The sequence below is a fragment of the Bos grunniens genome, chromosome 28, assembly GCF_055505025.1.
Source record: "Bos grunniens cultivar Pamir isolate PY7600 chromosome 28, Bosgru_T2T1.0, whole genome shotgun sequence".
NCBI lineage: Eukaryota > Metazoa > Chordata > Mammalia > Artiodactyla > Bovidae > Bos > Bos grunniens.
Genome location: NC_141192.1, coordinates 12,502,993 through 12,520,557, shown reverse-complemented (window position 1 = coordinate 12,520,557; position 17,565 = coordinate 12,502,993). Strand labels below are relative to the sequence as shown.

Here is a 17,565-nt window from a genome sequence, read left to right as displayed (position 1 = left end):
TCACAACCCTCTGGGCTGAACTGCCACACTTTTTTGTATAGCACGTTTCCTTCTTTTGAGTTTTGGTAGAAAAATAAGAGTTCTGCCAAGAGACAACAAAACTTTAAGAAAAAATCACCACCACATTGTGTCAGATTGAATCATTCATTCATCAGTGTGAACACACGTGGACAGAAGCTGGAGTAGACACACAGCTCTGCATTTAGCTCTCATCCGACAGACACTGAAACACTCCAGAATGTCTCTCCCGCCCCCAAAGTGCTGAACAAAGTGGGGCAGGGCTGTAACTGAGCCAGTCACTATTTCGATCCCTGTGTACAAAGGATGGGAAAAGGGTCAAGGACTGGACAGATCACCAGTCAGAAATACGTGTCTAATGGATGAGGCAGAATTTAAACATTTTACTTCTTCCAAATAGGCCAGAATAACATCCTAACCTTCTGTTCAGCTCGGTCTTCAGTATACACTGCTAATTGAGTGTCTGAGTTGTGTTTGCACAAAGCCCAAGGCCAGGGTAGATGATCAGATTAGGGGGAATTTTAACTCCCACCCCTAGGATGTGCAGTGGGGAGGCCGGAGTAGGGTTTACGAGTCAACACCGCCTATGGTGGCAGGGCTGGTGGCGAGGGTACCTCACTGTCACTGGGGGTGTGCCCCTTCCCAGAACCACGTGCTGGTCTGAATCCAACCCAGAACCTGTATCCACTGCAGCCACGTCTCACCCAGGGAGTCAGAGTGCTTGCCAGAGACCGGGCCAGGCTCCCAGAGGTGCCCACTTTGTCACGCACAGCAGAAAACTGTGGCCACGGTCTCTCCAGCTTCTGTGTCACAGAGCAAGATGGGCACTGTGGCCCCTTCCATCACCCAATTCCACCCTCCCTGGCCCTCACGTGTAGTCCAGCAGTCCTGGATCTGATCAGGCCCAGAAGTTACTTCTCAGGTTTTAGGAAGCCAGTCTTGTGGCTCCTGGCAGGTTGGGTGAGAGAAGCACAGTCCATGGTGAGGCTGCATGGGGCAAACCTGCATAAGCATTATTAATGGGCTCAACCATTTGTCTTAAACTAGGCCAGATCAGTTCAAAGATACAGGGGGAGCTGAATGTGAAAAATGGTATTTTTTTCCGTATCAACGGTACCCTAAGTGTGTAGGTTAACCTCATAGGTGTGGGGCCAAACTAAGTTTACACTCAGTCGTGTCCAACTCTCTGTGACCCTATAGGCTGTAGCCTGTCAGGCTCCTCTGTCCATGGGATTCTCCAGGCAAGAATACTGGAGTGGGCTGCCATGACCTCCAGGGTATCTTCCTGACCCAGGGATCAAACCCACGTCTCTTGTGTCTCCTGCATTGACAGGCAGATTCTTTACCACTGTGCCACCTGAGAAGCCCAGACTCACTTTGGTAGAATTGAAACCTGAGCATTGACAAAAAATAACTCAGGTCAAGAATTCCTAACTTATGTCAGTATGGGGAAAAAAAGCCCTCGTTCCAAACACGCACCCGAGAACCTAGGGCTTTGCAGAGTACCTTAGCAGCATTAACTCAGAAGGTGGGAAATCAACTAGGGAATGACCAAAGAATGTACTTCTATAAAATACTGCTTGAATTCTTTGGGCCTCCCCTTCTTCTTTTACCACACCCTCTTTAATCATCCAAACCATCTTCTCACTCAAAACCAGATGCTCGTCTCTTCGGTCTGCACTGTTGTGTCTTCCAGTAGCTTAACAGCGAGATGCACCAGCTATCGTTTCAGAGGTTGATCTTCTTCCCAAGAGCAGGGAGCCAGAAACAGGGTCACAGCTCCACTTTTCATATCATCTCACTTCTGACCAAGCAGTCTAGGTTTTCCAAGGCCCCCCAGGGAGGGAAGGAAAAGCCAGAGTGAGAAGCTTGGCTCCGGGCAGGGAAGGGAAGGACAGGCTCCAGGGAACATTCTTGGAGGAGAGCTGTGGCCACCAGTTCTTTCCCTGTGGCTCCAGCCCCATCCCAAGGAGCAAATTCGGCACAAAGAACCACCGTTTCTGTGAGCAAACCCCTGTGCTCTAGGAGACCAGCTGTGTACGTTTCTTTCTGGTGTTTCACAAAACCCCCTGTAAGCCTTGAAAACCCTACCAGCGATGGAAGGCGCGGTCACTAGCAGAGGCCCAAGCAGGCAGCAGAACACGGGCTTCCTGGGACGCCCTGCCGGGTCCTTCCTACCGCCTCACGTGTGTTATCATCACAGATGTCCTCTGAGAAACCTGCTGCAGCCACCTGGGGGACGTCAACTCCAGCGGGCGCCCACCCCCGTGCAGGCCCCACCCTTCCTGTCTGGGTGGCCGCTTCACCCCTGAGAGCCGGCGCCTGCCTGCGCCCAGAGGGCCCTCTCACGCCAGGCCCCGGGGCACTCACGAGGCCTCCGGCTCTGCAGCTGCCTGTGTGCTCCCCGGCTGCGGGAGGCGAGCACACGTGTGGATTCCTCAGGAGGAGTGCGGATGCCCCCAGGCAGGGCAGGGCCCTGCCCCACTCCTCATCTCCATGTACACCGGGAGTCCCCACCTCAGCCAGCTCTAAACTCTGGAGAGGCTTCTACAGGCCACAAAGAATGAGTTTGACTCATGTGCCCCCATGGGCATCGGAAATATACACAAAGAGGGTGGCATGGGAGTCTGCAAAAGGTGTTTCAGAGCAGCTTGGCCTCATGACAGTTTCAACACAGTTTCAAATCCTAGATAGCCCCATTTGCTTAACTAGTTTTTCCAAGGATGCTTCAAAGCTGGCTCTCTTGGTTTCCACAGCTTCTTGGTTTCAAAAGGAAAACTAAAATAACAATAAAAACTCCAAATTCTTCAGTGAGCAAATAAATACTACGAACAATATTTACATTAGTATGTCACATTGGGAGATTCCAGCATGACCAGGGAACGGAAGAACTGAGAATGTGCCCTGGCTTTGGGGCTTAGCACTGGCTCCTGGTCAGGCTGGGACTCCTGTGAGTGAATGGAGGGACAGGGGAGGTGGAAATGAGCAGAGATGCTTGGCTGGGGCCTCCTTACAAGTCCAGGGAGGTGGAGTAGGCAGGAGGTGCAGAGCTGTCCCCAGATTAAGCAGGTTTCAAACCGACAGAAAAATCCCGGTTTACCCCACCAAGCACTGTGCTATGGCTGGGGTCATGGGATGAGCAGCTCCCAGCACTCAGGGAACCTTCTCCAACAGCCAGCATGGTAGGGGCAGCAGGGCCTCGGTCCTGGGGAGCACAAAGCTCAGGAGTTGGCTGCTGGCCTCCAGCCTTTTCCAGGTGACAAGGAGCCAAGGTCAGGAACAGCCCCCTCTTCCTTGGACTAGGTGACAAGGGGGATGTGGAATTCGTTTGTGTCGAAGATGAGGGGCCTCCTGGGAGGGCTGGGGTCCCTGTTGGCCTTGTGGAGCAGCTTGAAGAGTCCAGTTCCAATGTTCATGGGGATCCCCATGATGATGCATTCAGACACCCCTGAAACCAACCAGAAAGGAGGTGAGAGAGCGTCTCTACACTTGGGGAAGTCTTCAAACAGGACAGAAAGACTACTGACTTGGAGTCCCAGCCCCCACGTGTTGGACCTGGGCTGCTCACTTTACTCCTCTTCTATGGATGCTGAAGGCATGGCCTGGTGCTCCTGGGCAGGCGGGGGGAGTTCCTGCATCTGGTTGAAGGGAAGTGCTTGCTCACAGCCCCGCTGCTGCCTCAGCAGCCTTTCTGCCCAAGCTAAAGGCATCATGTGGCCTCACCTTTGAGCACTAAACTCAAACAGCAAGGATACACTGAATGATGCTCAGGAAACCCCAAGTTTGCCACCCAGCATGTCCTTAGCTTAGGGCCCAGGGAACAAGCAAATGGGACCGCAGCGAGCAGATGCCAATCCCCATGGAAACAGCAGCACAGATTTGTTCTGTGCCCAGGGGTCAGGGGTGGGCCAGGGGTTAACACCACCCCAACCTCGGAGTCCACAGCTTGAATCAGAAACACTGAGAAGGCAGGGTCCCTCATGGGAGTGACAGGAGTCAGGCGACAGTGTAGATCCTTTCTCCAAGCTCCCTTTCAGCTTTCTAAGATCTAAATGTTGGGCTCTGCATGAGGCTTCTGGTTCTATAGTAAGCAAGTGTGTATCTGCTGTGTTCTGGGCTTTGTGCTATCAGGGGCCAGAGAGGCAATCAAACTAAAACCCAACATAGAGTGAGGGCTGACACTAAGTTACAACATGCAGAGGACCAGGGGACTTTAAAGCTGGGGCAGGGCAACCATGCCAGGCCCCTAAAGGTGGAGCGGGGTGCTGGGTCTCAGGCCTGCAAGCAGGCTTGCTCTCACTTTTGGCTGGGCCTTGCCCTTCTCCTGCCCCCATCTCTGCCTGCTTTTCTTTCCTTTCACCCTTCGTTATAGTAAAGAACTGCCTAATTTCTCTTTCCCTCTATTTGCAACCTGTCACCCTAATCTTAGAAGCAAAAAGTAGGCACACACTGCCTGGTCCCATCTGCCCATCATCTCGGGTGCTGAGTCCACACAAGGAGGTGAGAAGGGAAACGGCCACTAGGAAGCGGAGCTCTGGCGGCAGTGCTTGGGGCCAGGCGCGGCGTCACTGTCTGAACCCCAAACTCCCACCTCAGGCCACAGGGTCTTGCTGTGGCACGAGAAAGGCTGGAGTAAAGTGGGCACTCTGGGGCGCAGGGAGCAGAACTTGGCTGTGACAGCCACCCCTCTCCCCTAGGCCCGCCAGACCTGCTCTGTGTGGGGAGGGCAGGCCAGCGCAGGGCGAGACTCTGATAACGAGTTAGTGCCCTTGGTCTTCTCCCCGTGAAAGGGCTGATATCCATGCCTCAGCAACGTGCTGAGATGGCACACAAGGCACCCGGCGGAAGCGTGCCAGCTGCCTCGTTCAGGGAGTTGGGACAGCGGGAGCGCCTGGGGCAGGACCAGAGTGGCTGACTCTCATTCTGGAGGCTAGAAAATTCCTACCTGCCCAGGGGTGACCTCTTCTCTGTCCTGACTGAGCAGGGTTCTAAAGGATGTGGGGGACGCAGGCTGCCGCAATCAGGCTTTGGAGATAAAAGATCGGTTAGCTCTAATTCTGTGAGCTGCGACTTGACTCTTAAAACAAGGCAAAGCTCTCCCTGCTCAGTTTCTCTTGAGAAGCCCTGGCCATGGTCTAAACTGTAAAAAACAAAACAAAACAAAAAACCAACAAAACCCCACAAAGGCCTCTGGTGAGGCTGCTGCAAGCACCAAACCTACCACACACAGAGTCCTTCTGCCCAAAGTAGGCAGCGTCAAAGAGGTGGTCGGCCGTCTTCTCAAACGAGGCCAGCATCAGCACGCTCTCCTTCATCTTGGCCAGGCCAAACCTGGTGATGCCCAGGACTTCACCCTGTGTCAAGGGAGAGAGCCAGAGTGGGATCTCCTGCCAGGACCAGAACGCAGCCCCTGCCCCCCTCAACAGAAGAAGCAAAAAGCAGCCAGGCTGCTGTTCAAGTCACAATCCAGGTTTGCGAAGGACCCTAACGACCATCTGTCCCACCCGTGTCCCTCTGGGGTCACTGGCGCTGACAGCACAGATCCTGGCACTCACGGCCAGGGGCCACTGGAACAAAGAACCGAGAACTGGGAAGTAAAGAGTGGATATGCGTGTATGTGTAGCCGATTCACTCTGCTGCACAACAGAAACTGACACAACGCCGTAAAGCAACTACACACCAATGAAAACGAACCGAACAAAAGCTGAAAAGTGGGGAATTTTCTGCTGGTCCAGTGATTCGGACCCTGCACTCTCACTGCTGAGGGTCCGGGTTCAAATCCTGGTCGGGGAACTAAACTGCACCCCTCCCCCCTAAAAGAAAAAAAAATAACTTTTGAAGATGTTTCTTATGACTCAAAGAAATAAAAACCCAAATAATTTAAAAACCTCAAAGTAGGGAAACAAGTATATTTAGGTACTTTCATTCAAAGGAATACTGAACCATCATTAAAAAAGTATCTTTATAAAACTACATAGCAATGTGGAAAACACTTATAATGTTCAATAAAAATGACATGCTCACTTTTACTGTTTACCTGTAGTAATCTAATATATGCGTATAGAACAAAAATGGAAAGGAAGACTTTAAAATGACTGTCTTTACTACGGGGTGGTAGGAAATGGGTCACTTCTCCCACCCAGCTTCTGAATTTGCTGCAGTACAAGTGTGTCTGTGGAGGCATCATGCCTTATGGCATGATGAGAGAGGAAAGATTTTTGGTACAAGAGACAAAAACAAAAACCAACCAACCAACCAAACTCAGTCCCCAGTCAGATTTTCACCTAGAAATGGCTATAGGAGTATGAGAAATGGGTTCGGCAGGACATAAACCTCAGTCTGTCATGGAATCCTTAGGCTTCTGGCAATGGCTAATTTTCTTTTAGGATAGAAACCATGCCCTGCCTCCTGCCATGTGGTTGCAATTTTCACACTGGAATTTTACCAGCACGCCCAGCTGGACCACTGTACTCTGGTTCTGGGGTAATAGTGGTCATCACAGCCAGGCACTGTATATGTCCTCCAAGCCTGGTGCTCCTGAGACTGGGTTTGCGATAGCAGCCACGAGGCCCCACGCACCTTGTAGGTCATGAGGTCGGAGAGCAGCATGACGTGCCGCCGGTCGATGCTCATGCCGTGGTTGACCATTGTATACTGGATCTCGTTGATGATAGTTGTCCGGGCAGCTTCGATGCCCAGGGTTTTCTCCACCTGCGGAGGGCAGAGATGAATGGAGGCAGCCACTTCCAGGGCTCCTCAGCTTCCCCTCACATCCTCCTCTGCCCTGCAGGTTCCCAGCACCCTGTGTCCCTCCACAGAGATGGAGTGTGGGGTAGTCTTCGGTGCAGACCCAGAGTGAACGGCAGGGTCAGAGGAACGTGCTGGGCCAACTGCAGGAGCCCCGGCTGTGAGCGGTACCTCGTACGTGTTGTTGGAGGTGGTCCGGGTGCCCTTCACGCCGTGGGTGGCCATGACGGCCCGCAGGTTATCCCCCTCCACCAGGAGCTTGTACTTCTCCTTCCCGCTCTGCTCATCAATGTGGATGACAGCTCGGGACACCTCCGGGATGCCCTGCACCACCACCTGAACATAGAGACACAGAGGGCTCCAGACCCCGCAGTGCGAACGGCCCCGCCCACCTAGCAGCCTGGGAAACCAGTGGCTGCGAGAACTGGGGGTGTCACAGCCTGTTTGTGGTCTTGATCACCCCATCTCGGAGGTGACTGTCAGGAACGCGCCAAAGCGGGGAGTGCCTGTGTGCTGCCTGAGCCGCTGCAGGGTGGGGAGGTGGGAAAGCAGAAGCGCAGGGGGTCGTGCCCTCTTCCACCACCAGTTTTAGGAGAGAAGAGAAAAGCTGAACAGGCAGAATGGTAAAGCAGGGTGAAGAAGGCAACCTAAGCCTGCCTGACTCCTCGGGGATGTGGCAAAGAAACGAAGGAACCGGGCGCCACCCGCAGTCTCAGCAGCCCTTCCGCGCCCCGATGCCTGGCTCTGCAGCTTAGAGACAAACGTGCTCCCTCCTGTCATGCATCTTCAGGAGTGAGGCCTGACAGCTGGGGAGGCGACCTGAGACTCACCTTGGGGAGATCCTCTTTCAGGAACTGCAGCACGTAGTACATGGAGCTCTTGCTGTTCTCTCGGGGGGTGACGCACACCACTGCCTCGCCGTGCACGGCCACGTCGCCGGGCTTCACGCGCAGCTTGGACATGCAGATGGAGTACCTCACTGTCTCAGCGTTCACCTGTGAGGGGTCACATGCCCAGGTTACTGGCGGGATTTGGAGGCTGCAGTTTCTGTGTTTCTTGGCCTTTCAGCATCCTGCCCCTCTAAGGAGCCTTTTTAATTATCCCCGCCCACCCCCCACCCCCCAGTCTCTCTCCTCATCATGTCTTTTTTGGTACTTTGGTATTTTAATACCAGAGATATATGTATATGTATGTACTGTATATACTGTATATACACCTCTGCTTATTCACTAAAAAAGTAGATCCACCCGCCCCTCCTAAATCCATTTTGCCACGGTTACCCGTTTATAAATGCCAGTAAGAAGCCAGGTCAACCCACGTATCCTGAGCCAGCCATTGCTGCGCTGGGGGCCCACAGGTGGGTAAGACACAGCTGGCACTATGGTCCTTCCAACTGCTGGCATGCTGGGTCACAGCAAATGGGCACCGTGGTCTGCACACCACCTCCACTAATTTCCTGTGTGTCTCTAGGTGGTCACATCTGTGCCGGGGTTGGGGTAGACAGAATGTGAAGGCACGACAGATCCAGAGGACAGACGCCGAGTGGAAGCCTCTTTGGGGCTTCCTGTGCTACGCACAGCTCTTGCCCTAGTTCATCACACCTGTCCTGGGACTGAAAGGGGATGACTTCCTTCACGCATTTAATTACGGGACTCACTTCCAGCCTCAGAAGTCTGATCCGTTCTAGGGAGAGCTTGACGAGAATGAAGCAATCATCAGGAAGAAACACTTCTTCGATATACTCTGAAATCTGTGGTGTCAAAAGATCAGAACATCCGTCAGTCACTTCCCTGTCCCTCGGAGCATACGAGGCTCCCTCTCGTCTTTAAGGACACAGAGCAGCGTGGACACACGGATTGGTAAACCCACTACAGGAGGTTCTCACACGTCCTGGCAACGCTGCTGGGTTAGTTTTCTTATTATCGAGAGGGATTTCTTCTTACCTCTCCCAAGAGGGTTTTCTCAATTCTGCCTTTCACCAGACGAGCATAATCTGCATCGTCATCCTTGTCCAGCTGTGCTGTGATGATGGGAGTGCTGTGGGGAGGAGGGCACAGGATCACGAGGCTGCTTGAAGACCACGCTGCGTTACGTCCGGGTGAGTTTGGAACCCTAACAGCAACTGCAGTTTACTGTCCTGTGCGTTCACTGGCGTCAGGCGCAGTCCTGAGGGCTGCACACCCCAGTGCTCATGAGGCAAGCCACTCCATCAGTGAGTGAGTGGCTTTCAGAACAGTCTTCCTGGCCAAGCACACCTACCTTTTCCTCTTTGGTCCTAATACGTAGTTACTTCAGTTCTGTTCCCTGAGTAAACTGACCCTTTGTATACGATGGGTTTGTATACTACGGCATGTGTGGTGACAAAATCATGTCACTTATAGCTTACCCCGCTCCCACAACCTCCCCTCCAGGACACCTCTGGCTGCTCCAACTACTAGCTCATAGCTTCCAGCCTTGCCATTCTGGATGGCATCCCCTGAACGCACACTCCTGGGTGATCTGACTGACCTAGAGGCGGGCAGAGCTCCTGCCACCCTGGACATGGACAGGTGCTGTTCCAGAACCGAGTGCAGCGTTCTCTCCTTTAACGCTGTACTGTCATTTTGCTACATTCCGATCATAGGTAGGACATGATTTTGTCACTGAATGCGCTATAAAATATTTCTCTTTCCTAGTTTCAGGTCACCTACAAATTCTATCATGGAACCACCAGGGGGTGGGATTTGGGCTGGGGGAGTGTTGTCACAGAATACGGCCCCAAAATTGAGTCGCAGACACATCAGGACTAGTGAAGCTGGGAATAACATCATCAAAAGGATGAAGTCTACAATGACACATGGTTCCAATTTTTCCAGGCATTGTTTTAGGTTTCTCTCTTACATGTGACTTGTGGCCACAAGAACCACTGCTTCGGCTTTGACCCTCTCCAGTTTGGACGTTCTGTCTTGGGTGTTTTTTAAGAGCCACGATATGATTAACACTAGCACGTGTCACTCCAGAGTCTGAGATACTGTCCGCTAGCATTTATCAGACACCCACTCGTGACAAGGGACACGTTGTTTCTCCTGGACATGAGAGACGAGTGTGAGAACAAGAGGCAAAGGGATGAGGGCACCTGATGGCCTTGGAGGCGTTGATGATCTCTTTGATGCGGGGCACGCCCAGGGTGATGTTCATGGAGGCCACGCCCGCAAAGTGGAAAGTCTTCAGGGTCATCTGGGTGCCTGGCTCACCAATGCTCTGGGCACAGAGCGCGCCCACTGCGGAACCTGGCTCCATCTGTGCCCTGAAAAGACAAAATGGGATGAAATGTACAGCCTAGGGGCTACAGTTAATGACGATGCAATATCTTTGTACGGCGGCAGATGGTAACCAGATGTATCGTGGTGACCTTTTTGCAATATACAGAAATACTGAATTGCTGTGTTTGCGCCTGAAACTTGCATAATGTTGTAGGTCAACTATCTGTCGTTTGTTTAGTTGGCCAAGTTGTGTCCGACTCTTTGTGACCCCATGGACTGCAGCACACCAGGCTCCTCTTTCCATGGAATTTTCCCAACCAAGAATACTGGTATGGGTGGCCATTTCCTTCTCTAGGGGATCTTCTTGACCCAGGGATTGAACCCGAGTCTCCTGCTTGGCAGGAGGATTCTTTACGACTAAGCCACCTGGGAAGCCCCTACTCCATTAATACAATTAAACAAAAGAGATGCAACTATCTTATATAAAACCCATTTAAATATACCCATTTTATATACTTTTACATATAGGTCACCTATACCTCAATTAAAAGACAAAACCAGGGAATTCCCTGGCCCTCCAGTGATTAGGACTTTGTCCTTTCACTGCCAGGGACCAGGTTCAACTCCCAGAGACTAAGATCCTGCAAGCCTTGTGCCACGGCCAAAAAAAAAAAGAGACAAAACTAAAACCCCCAAACTGCTGGGGAGGTGTCTGATTATCTTTCAACAGAAAAAATACATATGCCGTCAGGGTCAGGAAGGAATTGGCAAGGACCCAGGTTGGGCCTGTGACAGAGGAAGAACCGGACACAGATCAGTTACAGGTACAGAGGAGGGGAGCACTGCTCAGAGGGGCCCAACGACGACAGGGAACCGCGTGGCTACTTGTGGTCAGCGTGGGTGACCGGACAAGACCTACGGGCTCCGCTCACACATGGTACCGCAGGTGGACAAGCAGCCAGCCCTGGCCAAATATGTTGGTAGCTTCCCTATGAAAAGACGATGCTCGGAAATTTGTTTGCACTTCTTCCCACATGTTGGAGCACTCAGCCTGCCTACCCACTGGAGCCCCTAGAGAGGAGGTGACAGAACCTGCTTGAGGCTGGCAGCTGGTAAGTGATGTGGGCACAGGATTCTGCTTCCTGGGGAAACAGGAAAGATGCCAGAGACCCACTGGACTGCCCGGCAGCCTGAGACAATTAGCGCCCTCACCTCATGTACTTGTCCCTACACGTCTCCAGAAACTTCTCTATCTGGGTGGGGGTGATCCGGTCCAACTGGTACAGCACACGGGGCTAGAGGAACAAAAGCCGAGTTCAGGGCCGGGGCCGGCAGCGTGGGAAACCCTCTGCATCTCCTGACCCCCGGGGGACGGCCACTACCTCTGTCGTGCCGTTGTCGTTGATGCCGTATTTATCTCTGGTCTTCTTGATCTTCTCAGAAACCTCCTTGATAAACTTTTTTATCTCCTGAAAGATTACACAACAAACATCAGATATATATTTCTCAGTGATTTGCACGACCTGATTCATTTTTTAGTAAACTTTAGTCAGTGATGAATCCTTCCTACTTTAGTGGTGGCTAAACAAGACACTATAAGAGATATAACATGGATACAGGTTCTATTACAAAATGTTTTTCTAAAGAACACACCACGTTCCCCATACCCTGGACACGTTCATCCATTGCAGTGTTTCTCAGGTCTTTTCACTCTGAGATGCTTCCTGTGAATCTGCAGTGCTAACCCAGCACGTGAGGGTGACACAGGATGACCCTTTCCACCTGCTGCCTTCTCTCCTGCTCTCCTGGACACCTCGCTGCCCACATTCATGCAGCTCAGAGTAAGTACTGCTGCACCACTTGTACCTCTAAGCCTTTAGACTCATACATTTTTGAGGGTTTCTTCTGAAGCTGTTCTGCTCAACATAAATACTACAGAGCTTGGCTTTGTAGACGCTATGCACATTTCAAGCACATGCCTTCAGCCTGCCTTCATTTCAAAGGAAACACGCCCAGGTCCCAGCTCTATCTCTGACCCTCACCTCTGCCTTGCTCGCCTGTCTCATGCTCCCTTCCCACACACAGTCAGAACTTTGTAAGGCCTCCAGGAAATCACCCTCAAAGCTGCAAATGAAACATCAGCCTATCTGTTGCTCCCGCTGTATTTTAAGAATAGGGCTCTAAGCCCTGGGATGATGACAAAACGGAGCAAGAAAGAAGGTGAAGAGACTTTACATTGTATGGAAGATCCACAGGGCACAGCTAGAAATGACAGGCCTAAGTTTTCTGGTAACTACTCTAAGGGGAAGACCCATATGCGTTATACTTTGGTATGTGTCTGTGAAAGAGCCTTGTGGTTGCTCCTAGAACCAGCATCAGCCAGGCTCTCCTTTTGAGGAGTTTTCACAGAGGGTGTGGTGTTTAATGGGCCACACACATCCATGTCCTGCTGCCAGCACACACCACGTACCATGGGACTGACTCCTAGAGCACTTCAGGTGAGCTGAGGACACATGGAATCTAGCAGCTGCATCCTTCAAAGAAAGCACATCCGCTGCTCTGGTTTGATCCAGGGGTGTTTCTGACAGTAAGGGAAAGGGTGGATAGACTATGCTTCCTCTCAGCGACCCTCAGGGAAATATGATTTCTCTCAATGATTTTGGACAAATTGGGGGTTGGGGGGCACTCTGGCCAAGTGCAGGCATCCAGCTGCTTTGTGCGGCTGGCTGAGGTCGGATCCACACATCTGGACAAATCCCCAGGCAGGTCCGAGGGTGGACAACTGTTTTGATGGCTGCAAAGCCTCACCAGGTCTTGTTTCTCAGTTGAGGATAACTGTAGCAGAAGACCAGCACGCCTGCCCAGTGTCTACTCAATCTATATCACAGCTGAAAATATCTAAAGTTTTGACTGAAAGAAATGTTTCAAAGGGCAGACTGGACCAGAAGCCCACTTTTGCAAAAATAAAATTCAATAAGGCACTTACAGAAAGCTTGAGACTTAACTAGCCGGGTATTGTTCTAACATTGCAAAAATAAATCTCTCTAGCCTCCCATAGACTACTGAGCAATTTCTAGTTACTATCTTTACTGAAAGCAAAAAACTAAAACTTTTGGGGTCCACAGGGTCTGTGACCACAAACTCTTCTTAGTCACTTGCTGTCTAGTGTGGTGCGCTCTCCCTGTGGGGCGGCAGGACTCTGGCTCCATCACTCTAGAGCAGAGGCCATTTGGGCTGACTAAGGTCAGGGCTTGGCTAAGGGAACAGGCCCCTCTACAAAGTCAAATGTTTCTGCCCAGTCTACACTCAGGGGAGGGGTTTTCTGCAAAGTTGTCTCGGCCCACTGGACACTTCAGAATGGCTCCCAGGAGCCCAGGTGATTGAGGGGCTATAAGGGTGGACTCCATCACACCTGGGCTGTCCCCTGTTCATGAACACAAGGCTTCCCATGACTCTACTTGTTGGTCAACTCCCCTCACTGACAAAGAGTGGAAGGTTACCATGCCACTCAGCCATCATTCTGTGCAGAAAGACTTTTATTTAAGAAAGAACTTAAACTAATTTAAAAGAACTTGAAAATTCTCAAGAGACTCTTTTTAACGAGAGACTCTACAGGCTTACTTGTTAATTACAGGTTTGAGGCCACGTTTTTCAGATACAGTTAGTTGTTACAAATCAGAGGTAGAACTCAGAGCTGGAGACGGTGGTGGGACAATCTCCCCTGGGGAGGCTCTGCCTTCCAGTGGGATCCTCATCAGCAATAAAACCCGCGGCCACCTAGTGTCTCCTCTGAATCATTCAGTATTAAGAGCTTCCTTCAATGGGTGACTTCCTCCCTGAGCCTACTTTCTAGCTGTGGTCGTGTCCTTTAAGGCGAGCCTCTGAAAGCCCTCCTGACCCAGATGTTGCCATTTGCCTGCTAGGTGTTCAAGGCTGCCCCACTTGTTGGCACCGGGAAACCGGGGCCAGAACCCAAGGCCAAGCTGATCCAGGGGGTTTTCATCTGTCGAGGCAGTCCATACATACGAGCAGTCAAGAGCACACACCTCACACCATCCCCCAGTTTGGGTGCTGCAAAGGACAGCTTTCAGCTGCCACCCATGTGGACATGCTTCTGGCAGCGGCTTTGCTAAAAGGAATGAGTTCCCTCACCTAAGAGTTATGGCAGATATTCTGGAAGTTAGGTTAAAAGGAAAAAAGCTCCCTTTTTGGAAGGGGAAACTGAGACAAGCTACTAAGAGCTCAGCAGGATCAACCCATGCATACCAAGGGAACTCAGAACACGGCAACTGGCAGGCTGTTAATCACACGGCTGCCCAGCAGCTAACGCTCACACTCAGCCCGCAGCGTGTGTGTGGGCCTGGCTGTCGGCTTCTGGCAGGGCTAGGGCGCAGTGCCACCCGTGAGTTCTCTCTGCCTCCCCAGCTCTGACATCACAGCCAGACAACGTTTTCTCGGCTCAGGTGAATCTGTTCTGGTTGGTGAATTTTGGAATCCCTCGGCAAACCTGAGCTCAGACTGAGTGACTGGAGGGTGAGGACGCGTTCCGCCACCTCTGCGGCCCTGCATCTGTGGGGCGTGTGACAGATGGGGACAGGACGGATGAATAAGTGCTCACTGAACCCACAAGTGCTGCTGGTCAGGGGACCACTGTCAAACCATAAGACAAGAAAGGGCCTGAGCCAAGTGACGAAGGGGAAGCCCTGCCGGCCGGACTGGGACAGCGCCCTGCAGAGCCTGGGGCTGGCAGACCGCTGGGTGCAGCACAGCTTCGCCCCCTGCTCGGCAGCCACAGCGCGGAAGCACGTTACCTCGTTGTATCTCTCATAGCCTGTCTCAGTTAAGGTCTTCGAGGAGAAACAGAAACACAAATAAGTGAATACAGTCATGGAGAAAAACCAAATCACACCTCTCATTTGTTACTTAAAAAAAAAAAAAAAAAAAAAATTGTGAAGTAACAAAAACAAAATGAAGGCACTCAGCTTAGCCAGGCTCTTAATTTTAAATGTATTAAAATCCGGAAGAGTCTCTTTTTCACCTTTTGTATCTTACCACGTCAAAGAGTGAAGAGCTTTTAACTAAAATATCCTTATGTAAGTGTTTTACTGTTTTCATTTTTTATATACTTCAAGGGATATATTTTGTGCTATATTTGAATCACAATCAGTATACGCAGGGAACCATGTATTCCTGTATTCCTTTGCTTTTGATCATAAACATGATTATCAACAGAAAGGAGGAGGTCTGTGAAATAAAAACAAACTAAAAACAAGACGATGTCAAGGTAACAGGTCCCTGGAAGAAAAAGGAAGGATGACTGTACATTTCTAACCCATCTTGTGGCAAGAAAAAAAGCCATTTAAAATAATGATGGTATTAAACACTACTGCATCATTTATTGTCTAAAACACAATAAATGGCATTAAAACAATGCTCTTACTATTACGAATTACTGGGTTTCAAAACCACGGAGGGAGGAGTTGGCCTACAGGACGAGAGACTGGGTGGCAGGGGGTGATAGGGACAGGGTTTAAAAAAAAATCAGCTCTCGTAACCAGAGCACTTGCCTTCTACCAGAGAAACACTTGTGCAAAAGACAATCTAAAAAAGACATGAGACAAATCCTTTATGCCGACTGCTGAGATTCTCCTGCCTGCGCCGCTCTTAAACCTTCTAACAAGAAACACTCTTACGTAAACACCCCCAGCTTATACACGTCACTGTCACCTGGAGAATGATTCCTTGGTGACGGCCACGCCGGGTGCGCAGCCCCCGCAGAGCTCACCTGCAGGAAGCTGTCCTGGCAGCAGAGAAACTCGTTCTTCTTCATGATGGACTCGGCGCTCAGGAGCAGCTCGTTCTTACTGAGAGCAGGCTCGCTCCGGCACGGGAAGACTGCCTGAGTATCAAAAGGAAACAGTGTGATCTGGAGGCGGGCAGGGGCAGTATTCAGTGAAGGAGTTTATAAGAGACAAAACAACCTCCCCCAGAGTGAGCTTTCAGCAGCCTGTGATGTTTTTGTCTTTCAAAACGCATTGTAGACTCTACCTTTAACACGAAGGTGAGAACAGCATAAACTGATACTCCCCCTTACGTAACAGCTTCTGGGCTATTCAGTGGGTATTGTGTCATTCCTTCCCAACTGCACCCCGCCCTGGATCTGCACTAAAACCATAAACTGCTGTTATAAAAGAAATAATTCAAGTGTGAAAATACTTGCCCACCCCCAAGCTCATGGGTTTTCCCTCAAAGTTTTAATGGCTACACTGCACCCTAACGTGGACAGACCATTCCATGTTTGACCTGTCCTCCACAGATGGCCTGTATCTGCTATAAACAATGCTGGAAGAACATTCTCGGCACATTTAGATCATTTCTGGAGGGCAAATTCCTGTAAGCGAAATTTAAGTATCGCTCAAGGGCACCCAGATTTAAATTCCAGATCAACACTGTCCAGCTACCTCTCAAAAAGCTTGCTCTAAATTATATCCCGTAAAACCATGTGAAACAGGCCTGCTTCTCCACACCCTTGACTTTTACACGGTCTCTATCGCACTTTACTAGGTACTGACAAGAAGACAAAGCCCTCTTCCGCTGGCACTGGTTTACTACCAATAACTAGACTTGGAAATTGAGAAACTCTCTTTCCTTAATACCTGGGGAAAGTTATGCAAAGTGAATACAAAAGACAAACACCATCGCAGTGGTTGGGTAGATACGACAGCGTTGACTGTGTGCTATGCCAAAGGCACATCCATTCTAAGGAAATGTCCTTGAAAACGCTCACAGATATAATGCTTAATCTTACTTTGATGTTGTCCAGAACCCTTTTAAACTCTAAGGGCTCATCTTTTCCCTCCATGGCTGCAGGATCTAAGCCGTCTCCCCCGTAAATGAACTGGATGATATCGCCCGTAGAGCTGCGGACTGTGAGGTCATACTGTGAACAAAGATCTTCCAGGGACTTGACGAGCCTTCTCTGAAGGGACAGAAGGAGAGGAGATAAAAGTTCAGGTGCTTTGAGAGCGCTAGTCACATGTACGAAGGTTGATATCTGCAACTGAGCTTCAAGGCTACCAGTGCTTTTAATCACATAAAAACGTTGTATTAGAAATCCCTTAAAGAGTCCCTGACCTCAAGAATGGCCCCACAAGTGCCTCACTAGCCTGTGCAATGGGATTTAGAATATGCTCCACGCTCCAGTTTGTTTTAGAATACAAGCAATTTAAACCCCACCACCCCCGAAGGACTCTGCAAACACTGTTTTCCTAGGCTGCTTTACCTTCCCTCTCTGTCTCTCTAAGGTTTAAACTAATGCAATTGCTTTGCATTTCTAAACACAACTTAATCCAGGACCCCTGTGGACTTCAATATGAATTACAGAGGATCCGGTGCAGGCCCTCTTCTGGGACCGATGGGTAAGAAGAGAGAACAGGACTAGTGTTGTTTGAAGCAGCAGGCAGCAGCCATTTCTCAAACCTGCTTAGGGAGAACCTTCCACCAGCAGAACCCTCCAGCCAGCGGGGTGAAGGGGTTCAATGAGTTAAAGGGAAAGATA

General features: G+C 50.6%; 1 protein-coding gene across 3 annotated transcripts in view; it reads right to left on the bottom strand.

Moving 5' to 3' along the window:
- Window positions 1-2,824: 2,824 nt before the first annotated feature.
- Window positions 2,825-17,565, bottom strand: part of POLR3A (RNA polymerase III subunit A) — a 46,708-nt gene continuing 31,967 nt past the window's right edge. Inside the window, exons 20-32 of one of the 3 annotated variants that reach the window (XM_086381804.1) lie at window positions 16,816-16,986; window positions 15,793-15,906; window positions 14,819-14,854; window positions 11,390-11,476; window positions 11,220-11,302; window positions 9,881-10,051; window positions 8,709-8,802; window positions 8,423-8,515; window positions 7,596-7,760; window positions 6,937-7,101; window positions 6,598-6,729; window positions 5,240-5,372; window positions 2,825-3,466 (exon numbers count right to left, since the gene is read on the bottom strand). In XM_086381804.1, the coding sequence (XP_086237930.1) occupies window positions 3,318-3,466; window positions 5,240-5,372; window positions 6,598-6,729; window positions 6,937-7,101; window positions 7,596-7,760; window positions 8,423-8,515; window positions 8,709-8,802; window positions 9,881-10,051; window positions 11,220-11,302; window positions 11,390-11,476; window positions 14,819-14,854; window positions 15,793-15,906; window positions 16,816-16,986 (1,593 nt within the window). In that variant the 3' untranslated portion in view covers window positions 2,825-3,317. Of the gene's footprint in view, window positions 3,467-5,239; window positions 5,373-6,597; window positions 6,730-6,936; window positions 7,102-7,595; window positions 7,761-8,422; window positions 8,516-8,708; window positions 8,803-9,880; window positions 10,052-11,219; window positions 11,303-11,389; window positions 11,477-14,273; window positions 14,855-15,792; window positions 15,907-16,815; window positions 16,987-17,565 lie in introns of those variants that run through there. The other 2 variants (XM_086381806.1, XR_015156772.1) reach the window with 2 other exon arrangements.